This window comes from Mus caroli, chromosome 2, assembly GCF_900094665.2.
Source record: "Mus caroli chromosome 2, CAROLI_EIJ_v1.1, whole genome shotgun sequence".
NCBI lineage: Eukaryota > Metazoa > Chordata > Mammalia > Rodentia > Muridae > Mus > Mus caroli.
Window position 1 is genome coordinate 170772218 of NC_034571.1, and position 10463 is coordinate 170782680.

Below are 10463 nucleotides of genomic sequence, written 5' to 3' on the forward strand. Positions count from 1 at the left end.
CCTCCTTGGTCTAGGGTTTGTGGAAAAGACACCCATATCTCCATAAGAATCAGAGAGATGGGTGCCCTGAGAAGCAGGGCAGCGGTGAGCAACCTGGAAGCAGCTCTGGGCTCACCTGTTGGTGTGTGTGCAGATGAGCACCTTGGTGTGGGGCTGCCGGACAACCTCAAGCGCGGCCATGGCCAATGTGTACGTCTTGCCGGTGCCAAAGGGGCCATAGATGAGCAGTGGTGGGATGTGCTTTGTGCCCTCGGGTCTTCTGCCTGCAATGAGCCCCACAGCCAGCTTCTGTTTGTGATTGCCACGAAACGAGGGTGGGGTGGGCCAGGGGTGGGGCAGGGTGCAGGCAGGCAGGTCAGGAACCACCAGGTGCTCCTCGAGCAGTGCATCCACTGCCTGATGCCAGAACCGGAAGGTCATAGGGTCAATCTGGAACTGCACCTCCAAGATGGGGCTGTCTTGGGCCTGCAGCCCCAAAGCCATACAGCATCGTGCTGGTAACAGCAGCCACAGTGCGTGCTCTGAACTGGCCCGTGCCTCCAGCCGCACTTGGTATACTGTACTGTTAGGCGCAGGCACAGGAGCCACAAGGGCTGTGCTGACTGCTCGGCTCAGCAGGAAGCCCTGATCAGTGTCTGGCAACAGAGAGGAGTGGAAGGGGACCTTGGCATAGAGGGCCCCTGGTGGTGCGAAGAGCATGCCGAGTGCTGGTGTCTCCAGTGCTGTCTTCAGGAATACCTGGCCCTTCATGGCCAGCCTGGTAGAAAGTTACAGGTCAGCTTTCTATGCCATAGTCAAAGACCTATCTCTAAGTCCAGACTTTAGACACTCCTGCTAGCCCACTGCCCCACTTACTTGGCTACTAGCTGCTGCTGGGCTGCTTCCTCCTCATAGAGAAATTTGTGCATCCTCTGTCGGTAGTTCAAACGAGAGATGGGCCCCCAGACCGGAACATTCTGATTGAACTCCAGGGCCAGGGAGGGTAACTTGTACTTGGCCATCAGGGCTTCCTGCTCGGGTGTCCAATCTACCTCAAGCACCACGTGGCGGTTGCCTGTGTGCCAGCATTCCAGCTCCTGGGGGTGGCTGGGTGCTGGCTTCCCATTTAGGCCCTGGCTGTGTGTCTGGCCTAGCTGCAACTTCAGCTTCTGGAGAAGCACTGGCCTGCGACCAAAGTCAAAGACCACCCACTGCTCGAAGCTGCCTAAAGCGACAGCCTGCACAAGCACCCCTACCTTGAATTGGGCTGGGGAGCTTTGTACACAGAAGTGCTTTCCCTGTGCATAGAGCTGGTGTGGTGGGAGACTGGGGGCCACCAGTGAGAAGGCTGCTCCAGGCTCTTGCTTGAGTAGGGCCACATGTAGCAAGGGATCCTGGAGAAGGAGACATAGGCCATAAAGCATGGAATGGGCCCTGAGACCCTGTCAAGGCCTGTGGTGACTCCTTCAACCTGACCCTTTCCACCATCCTGAGAAAGGCAGCTTGCCACTTTCTGAGTGTGGGACACTCTGATTTCTCAGCCTGCCTGGTTTTCACTTCTGCTCATGGACCTTGCCTAAGGCCCAGAAGATATTTAAAAAAAAAAAAGATGAACAGTTGGGATTTTCAGGGTCCTGTAATCACAAGTTACATTCACTCGCCAGGTGCCAGACACTGGCACACTTGTGTCTTTTTTTTTTTTTTAATATATTTTTTATTAGATGTTTTCTTCATTTACAATTCAAATGCTATTTCCCCTTACCTAGTTTCCTCTCCGAAAATCCCCTATCCCTCCCCCCCTCCCCCAGGCACACTTGTTTCCTGTATTGGTTAATTTACTCCATTGTGTGGTCCCATCCATAGAGTGAGGGTGCCACGGTGCTATCACTGTGGAGGAGACTGAGCCAGAGAGGCTATGAGGTTTGTCCTGGGTCACACAGACACAGAAGTGGAAGTACTGACAACATCCACTCCAAATCTCATGCTTTCTATATCTGCCCACTTGTAGTCCTTAACACCCTGGGAATCCCTCCACCCAAGCCTGGGGGTACCCATAAGACCTGTGATCTCAGCGCTGTCTGACCCTCACCTCAGAGTGGATGGTGAACACCCACCGGTGCTGGATCTTCTCCTGGGCCTGATGCACCGGTGACGGGTGGCAAGTGACAGACACTCCACGGACGGTCTCAGCCATCTGCACAGAGAAGCTGGGCTTTCAGCACTGCAGCTGTGGACCAACCCTCACCCACTCACAAGTCTCCACTTACCACTGATACTTCTTTGCTGCTGCGCTGGTATTCTGCTAGAAGCCGTGCCTGGTAAGGTACCAGCCCATCCTGCCAGGCGGCCTGTTCTCGAAGTTCCATGTCTTGTGCCCGCTGAACCCACTCCTGTAACTCCTGTTTTGAGTGTGCCTTGATGCAGACCTCTCCATGCTCACAGAGATCAGGCCTGGAGAGATGAAGAGGTCAACAGGACTTCAGGGATGTCCAGCCTCGGGAGTCAACCCTCTCAGCCCAACCCTGGCCTGTATTGGGGGCAGGAATGGATTGTGTAGGGGGTTTCATTTGCTCTGTACCCTGAATATCCAGGACAAGGGCTAGCACAAGGAACCTCCCTTAGAGGCCACTGCAGTACTAGCTTGACATGCAGAGGGCACAGCAAATGATAGGCAGGTCCCAGGCCTTGTGGACCTCACAATCCCTTGGGCTAGCGTTGGGTGGGGGCTATCCCACCCTAGGCTCCCACACAATTCTCCTTACCTAGGGCAGAGCTCGAACTTCGAGAGTCCCATTGGTGGGGCACGGTGTTTCCAGGGCACAGACTGGTCAAAGGCCACCATCTGTGCGTGCTCCAGGGAGGAGCAGTGGTTCTCAAATGCCTCTTGAGAATTACAGGTGACCAGGCAGGCATGGCAGTACAGTTTGGTCACAGGAGGGTTAGGGTTAGGGCTGGCTTTCCATTTGTCCTCCCCAAAGAGAGGATATGTGAGCAGATCTCCTCTCTGAAGACCATCCAACTGCTCAGCCTTCCACACAGCCATCTCCACAGCACTGTGTGCATACCCACAGCGTGAGGCCCCGTGGCGGCATGGTACCCCACGGCCCACATACATGCAGTAGTTTAAAGCATGTCTTCTTTGTGGCAGTGGCCGCACCTCCACGAATTGTCGCTTTAGGCCCTCAACTATAACATGGATGAGAAGTGTGGGGCAGATTTGGTGCGTAGGGCAATGGCCCCTGGGATCCACAGGGCAGAGGCATGGGGGACAGCACTTGAAGCAGATGGCACAGAGTAGTTGGAAGTGGCCACCAAACTCTGCTCGGATGGTGTCAGCTGGGGTCTGCAGCCTATCTGGGGCTCTGGTGCCCTGCACAGCCTCTTTCAGTTTCAGTCGGGGAAGGTTGTTCTTGAGCTCAAATGTCCAGACCAGTGCCTCCTCAGGGCTGCGGGCAAAGGTGCATCTATTCCAGTGACGCCTACAGCCCAACCCTGGGCTATAGTAATGACAGACTTGATAGCGCATAGGCGTTGGGAAGCTGGGCCTGCGGCCCACCTTACGCCAGATCTTGCTCTCTGCTGCTTGCTTGAAGCGGGCCAGCAAGATCTCCCTGAGGCAGGTGTGCTCTACCTCACGCAGAATGTAGGTGCTCTCATTGAGGCACTGGGTGCAGCGGGAGCAGCCCAGGTAAAGGTCTACCTTAGCACAGAGTCCGGCTAAGGATGGCCCGTTGGTGGTGGATGTGCTGGCCGACCTCAGACTGCAACCCACGGATGCCATCTCGGACGAAGGCCAGGTCCTTCAGGATTGTGAGCCAGGCTTCTGGGCAGCTGCTGTACTGAAACCGTCAGCCCTGGAGAGGTGATAGGACAAGAGAAGCAAGTCAGCCCAAGGTCAAGAAGGACCTACACCTCTGTCGGGTGTAGGACAGAGACTTCTGCCCAGTCTTGGCTTGTTGGGGGAACTCTAACTCAACCTGAAAGGCCTCTCCAAGTCCTGCCCAAGTGGCTGCTGGGGGAAAAAAAAAGTTGGGAGGCCTCAGAATCCTCCATCTGGTACCTCTGGGGCTCCTGGACGTCTGAAGAGAGTACCCCCTTTCTTGAGACCTGCTAGTTGACTGCTGGAACTACTGTAGCCCACCTGGACTTGGCAACAGGAGCCTCTGGAGGGGAGGGCACAGCCTTGTAGAAATTCCGCTCTACCCAGGTTGGATAGCCCTCCTCAGAGCTCCCACAGAGATGCCAGAAGGAGAGGCAATGCCCAGAGCCCATAGTCTTAGTTAGTACCACCACCCAGCAAGGATGGGCAAGAGAACAGCTAGCTCCCTGAAACACCTAGTCAGGTCAACTCTTCTCTTCTCTTCTCTTCTCTCTCTCTCTCTCTCTCTCTCTCTCTCTCTCTCTCTCTCATATATGCCAAGCAAATAATCTACTACTGACCTATACCCTAGCCCTCTAAACTTTCAAGGGAAACATTGAGGTACAAAGATTATGTTTTAAATGGAAAGAATGAGCAACAGGCAAAGCCTGCAGTCCCTCCCTGCACTCCTCTGTGGAGTTTTCTAAGTCGTCAGAGCTAGAACCCCATACCCGGCAGCTGGAGAAGCAGGAAGAGGGGTCCATGGAGTTGTCCGATGCTAGGGTCTGTCTGAGGCCACTGATCTTGCCCATTTGCAGGCAAAGGGGTGGTCTTCACACCTCTCTAGGTGGCCCCTCCAGTTCCCAGCCACCACCCCATACTCACCCAGTGCACCAGCATCGACTTAAGAGTAGNGATCAGTTTCGTTTCTGCCCCTGGGGCGACTCAGAACTCTGACGACAGAGCACGGAAATTACCTCACTGCCCCCCCTGCCCCGCCCCTGCCCCGCCCTCAAGTGATAGCCTCCCTCCCAGACCTGGCGGAGCTCCCTGGCCCTAGGAAGATTTTCCCCACTCCCCACCTCCACAGTCCCCTTGAGGTCAACACAGCAGGATTTAACCTGGCCCTTTCCCGGTCCCTCCCCTCGGTCCCTCCCCCTACTCATACTTAGATGTCTGTACTCTCTTGTGTAGGAACGGTAAGATGAGCCCCAGGGTAGATGGCTTTAGGATTAAAAAAAAAAAAAAAAAAAAAAAGCCCCCATTTGGGAGTGGGAGAGCCTTTGCCTATAGAGCCTTGGGAAATTTACTCTGGGTGCTATAGCCAAGGGCTAGGGTCCTTGGGAGCAGGGCCAGACAGGCAAGGAACAGAGAACTCTATGCTGGGGCAGGACCTGTTCCTAAAAGGCACTAGACTTCTTCCTTGAAGCGCTAATAATTTTAGTCAATGCTGTGCCTGGCATGGCCCCCGTGGGGACAGAGTGACATGGTTCCTACCCCTGGAATAGGGTCCTGGTGTGAGCCTCCAGGAGTGTCAAATGGCTGCTGTGGGCATAAGGCAACTTTGTATAATAATGTACATATTTCACATTCCTTCAAGGAATGTCCTCTCTGTTAACATTAATGACTCCAGGAGAATTAGAAACAGCAGAGTCCAGGAGTCGAGGGTGTGGCTATGTCTCTGCAAAATGGTAAACACTGGAACCCTCAGGACAGCCCTTGAGGCTATGGGAAAGAGCTCTAAATACGGGAATTTGAAAATATATAATTTCTTAACTATCCAAAAATATAAGGATGCGATATGAATTACGAGGAGTTTCACGAATTTAAAGGAACAGAGACAGGTACACAATGAGCCAGCTTGTCGGAAAGAAACAAAAGCATAAGGCATGCAGGTTCCTTAGTTTAAGGTCAGCCTAGGACAGAGCAAGGTTAGACTCAGGCATGATGGAAACGGTGCATGGTGGAAATAATTTCAGGGCAGGGTCCCAACAAACTAGCATGTCATCTAGGCTTAACTAAGGCAGACAGATCTCTGAATTCTTTTGCAATGTTAAGAGAAAATGTGTGTTTGCTGTCTCTGAATCAAAAGGTTGGGGTCACAGGATGCTGATTAATAGGATAATCAAAAGAGAACCTGGAATAAATAAGCGAATTGATATGGAAATTTAAAAACTGGGTTTTTGGTCTGCATGAGATGAGCTAGCAGAACGGAATAGCAGTTCTTTGGAATTTTCTCTAGTGAGGGTTGAGCTACCAGGAGATCTCTGGAGAGCAAAAAGAGCTCTTCAAGAGGTTTTTCTTAACAGGACTTCTGACTTGGTCTGAAGATCCAAATTTTATTTTAATTTTTAATATAGCAGCTTTTCTGGTCTTTCCTCAACACACACACACAGAGAAAGAGAGAGAGAAAGAGAGAGAGAGAATCCCTTTAGACCTGACTAGGTGTTTTGTTTTCAGGGAGCTAACTGCTGGATATAGCGCTATCCAGATAGCTTTTAGAATTTTTACTAGCAGAGAGAGCTATCTCAACCAGAGAGGTTTTAGAATACCAAGAAAACGCTGTCTAGAGCAGTGCAGAACTCATGAGTGCAGAGCTCACAAGTGTGCATGCATACATAGGGGAGGGGGGAGGGGAGGGGGGACGTAAGGAGGGAGGGGGAAGCGGGGGGAGGGGGGATGGGGGAAGCGCAGTCTGGAAAGCCATCTCAGCAGCTTAGACCCAGATTTGACTTCTGAGTTGTTAGTTTTCACCCCTTCCAGTCCCCACTTCTCTCAGAACCACTCTCTAAGCCATGGCTGGTCCTTGGCAAGCCAACCCCTTCAGATTCACAGAGATGTTGGGAGCTTACCAGAGCTCATCACAGAGCAGGAAGCGCTGGGGGCACTGTGCATTCTCATTGGAGTTTCCTGAGCTCAGTGGGAAAGTGCAGTTTGGTCATCCTAAAGGCTGAGTAGCCCACTGAGCTAGGACACTGTGGCGCTGGGGNTCTAGTCTTACAGGCTGCAGAGGACAGACAGANATTGAGTACTCAGCAGAAATGACCATGTATCAGAAAAGATTGCTTCCTCCTTGTGGTTTGGGTCACTCACAATAGGGTGGAGGGTGGGAATACTCAATGATAGCTCCTCCTCAGCGAGGGATGGGGTTTGTGGGGGAGGAGCTGAGGCTGCNTGCCAATCCCNAGCTAGCAGGAACTCAACCCTCACTGTTCAAAACTGTAAAGTCATGAAGAGCACAGATGTGTCTGTCAGGAATAAGTTTTAGGTTGGGTCTGGTGGCACATACCTTTAGAAAGTATGGAGGCAGGTAGATCTCTGAGTTTGAGGCCTACCTGGTCTACAAAGTGAGTTCCACGATAGCTACCCTGTCTCAGAAGGAGGTATATGTAAGTTTGGGGTCACAAAGAAGACAGACCACCACTCCAACAGAAGTGTCTAGATAAGGCAAAACTTGTAGATCAAGACAGTGTATTCAAAAGAGGAAACACTCAGTGACAGAAAATACGCTTGGTTTTTATTCTAACTCTGGTGGGGAAAGACTGTTTCTTTTCCCCATTGGCTAGTCTGAAAAGAATTGGCACACAGAAAATGATGGACCAGGGAACTAACTGTTACTGCTCCAGGTCATCAGATTGCTGGAATGCAGATGGAGGCCTGTTGTGTAAACAAAAGTTTAACTAGGTGAGGGAATTAAAACATTTACATGAAAGTCTTAACACACAGCAGAGAGGATAAAAAAANNNTTTTTAATTCCTTTTATAGTATTTGGTAGAAATGATTCATATTTAATATTTCTTGCAGATGGACAAGCAGATCTCTGGGTCAGAGTCCACAAATTGATCAGAATATGCATGCAGGAGTCTAATACAGGTGTAAAACAGCCTCCTATCCACGCTCTGAAAAAGATGGCTTGCTCGTTAGCAGTTAGTTAGCATACTGAAGCAGAAATGACAGAATGGTACTGACCTCCATCAACGTCTTAGAGAAGGTGGTTCAAAGATGTAAACAGATAAAATCATAACAGCCTGAAAGAACCTCAGGTAGAATTATGTTCCCAATTAGCCATCCTAGCCTTGGAGTGAAACAAAGGTCTTTGCTTGCTCCTATACCCTAGCAGACATGATGAAGCTGGCTCCTCCCAATGTAGGTTAAAAGACTCAGTCAATAGCTTGACAGGCCACAAAGGTCACCATGGAATTCTTTTCCTTTTCAGAGAACCGGTTGTTAAACATCTACCAGCACACTATCAATAACTTCATCCCACAAAACTAAAACAATTTTGTATAGAAAAAAAAAATCCCTCGTTGTCAATAAAGCAAAGCCAGACCCCCCCCAAATTGTAACTGTTATCACAGGTAAAAATCTGACTTCTTTAATATAGTACATATTTTAAACTATAAACATAAGTCCAGAAAAGCAGTCTATGAAAAAATAGGCAGAATATACGAGCCAATATTTGTTATACAAAGAAAAGTGGACATAGAAAAAATATTGACCTTCATGTGAGGAAACACAGACCAGAACCTCTTGATCAAATCTCCATTTTGGATCATCAAGACCACACTAAGTCTTGGTCCAACTGAAAGACAACTAGATAGCCACATCTAAAAGAACAGGGGTCCCAAACCAAGGAACAGTAACAGACAGTGGTTGTTGGGTTTACTCATAACAGCCTTCCTTCCAACTATCACAGATCCAGGTCCCCAAACCCAGCATCATCTCAATGGTGGTCCCCCTCTCATGTAGGGAATACTGGGAAGCCATTGAAAAGGGGGTCTCGGGCTGGAGAGCTGGCTCAGCAGGTAAGAACATTGACTGCTTTTCCAAAGGTCATGAGTTCAAATCCCAGCAATCATATGGTGACTCACAACCATCCGTAATTAGGTCTGACACCCTCTTCTAGTGTGTCTGAAGTCAGCTACTGTGTACTCACATATAATAAATAAATAAATCTTTAAAAAGGAAAAGAAAAGGGGGTCTCTCAGTTTTGGATACTTTACTAAAGAAGAAATGCATTCTTTACTGTAAATACACACACACACACATGCACACCCCATTCTGTTCTTAGAAGTGTGGGACTTATTGTTTTCTCAGCCTTTGGAACTTTGCTTCGGGACCAGGTATATATCTCCGTAGAATGAAGAATGCTTCTAGAACAACTTGGTCAGGCACCACACAGACACAAGGGACCCTGCTCTCTGACCTCAGCTGTGCTAAAGCCAGATAATCTTCCAGAATGTTCCCATGCCAACCAACCATACTTGACCTTTAAACCTAGACTCTGGAACTAGACAATAAGATCCAAGGGTCTCCTTGGCTTCTCTTCCTGAGTGTCTCACATGTACCTAGCCCCAACCCTTCTCCTGTTACTCCTCTAACAACATCCCCACCACAGCAAAGGATGCCCATCCTAAGTTGAAAAAATATGTCCTGGATACCCCATTTCATGACACATCACAACAAAGCAAATGCTGGTACAGATCTGTGATCTTACTCATCCCAGCTGTAATCCCTCCATGGCTTAGCTTTTTCACTCCTGTGATGATCACCTCTCAGGAGTAAGCACTGACCACAGTGACTGCTTGGATGCTACATCAGTGTGAGCATCACTAGAGACAGACAGATGATGGGTGTCCCAGGCCCTGTGGTGAGGTATTGGGAGGACACAACCCCCTGTTCCTGTTAAAGGTTGAGCTCGACCCCATTACAAGGATCCCAATACAGACTCCTGTTCTCTTCACAGAAGCCCCCAGGTGCTAGGCCAGACTGAAGAGGCCAAAAAACAAAACAAAACAAAAAAAAAAACCAAAAAACAAAAAAACCCCAGACTGATGTGACTGAAATCTATAATTGGACTAAGGAGGAAAATACATATGTAAAATTATTAGATCATTGATGATGAAACTTTAATACAAGTTTTAAATGCACACACACATGTTAATCCTATGTCTTAATTTCCTATTGTTATGATTAAACACTATGACAAGAGTTTAACTTGGCTTACAGTTTCAGAGGGTTAGAGTCCATGATGGTGGAGTGAAGGAACAGCTGAGAGCTCACATCTTAGTCACAATCACAAGGCAGAGAGGGTGCTGGGAATCTTTGGAAACCCAAAAGCCCACTCACTAGAGACATACCTCCTCCAACAAAACTATACCTCCTAGTCCTCCCTAAACAGTTCTACCATGTAGAACCCACTGAAAAAAATGAAAAGATAAGCCACAATGATGAGAATAACCACTATGGAGGTCTGAATGAGAATGGCTCCCAGAGACTCCTAACTTTGAATAGGCAGAACTACTGGGAAGCATGAGGAGATACAGCCTTGCTGGAGGAGGTGTGTTACTGTAGGTGAGCTTTGAGGTTTCAAAAGTCCATGCCAGTTGACTCTCTCTGCCTCCTATATGAGAATAGACGTAAACTCCTAGCTACTGCCTCAGCACCATGCCTGCCTGCCTGCCTGCTGTCATACTTTCTACCACAGTGGTCATGGACTCTAACCCTCTACAACCATGAGCCCCAAGTTAAATGTTTTCTTTTAAAAGTTGCCTTGGCTATGGTGTTTTGTCACAGCAACAGAAAAGTCACTAAAGTAGCAGCAGCCAATGACAGAAAAAAAAAA

At 49.2% G+C, this 10463-nt stretch overlaps 1 protein-coding gene across 2 annotated transcripts in view; it reads right to left on the bottom strand.

The window, feature by feature from the left end:
* The window catches only part of Helz2 (helicase with zinc finger 2), a 14431-nt gene extending 9623 nt beyond the window's left edge, over positions 1–4808 (bottom strand). Inside the window, exons 1-6 of one of the 2 annotated variants that reach the window (XM_021184278.2) lie at positions 4724–4808; positions 2742–3833; positions 2247–2430; positions 2069–2173; positions 856–1373; positions 116–757 (exon numbers count right to left, since the gene is read on the bottom strand). In XM_021184278.2, the coding sequence (XP_021039937.1) occupies positions 116–757; positions 856–1373; positions 2069–2173; positions 2247–2430; positions 2742–3760 (2468 nt within the window). In that variant the 5' untranslated portion in view covers positions 3761–3833; positions 4724–4808. The other variant, XM_029474031.1, reaches the window with a different exon arrangement.
* Between the last annotated feature and the right edge of the window lie 5655 nt (positions 4809–10463).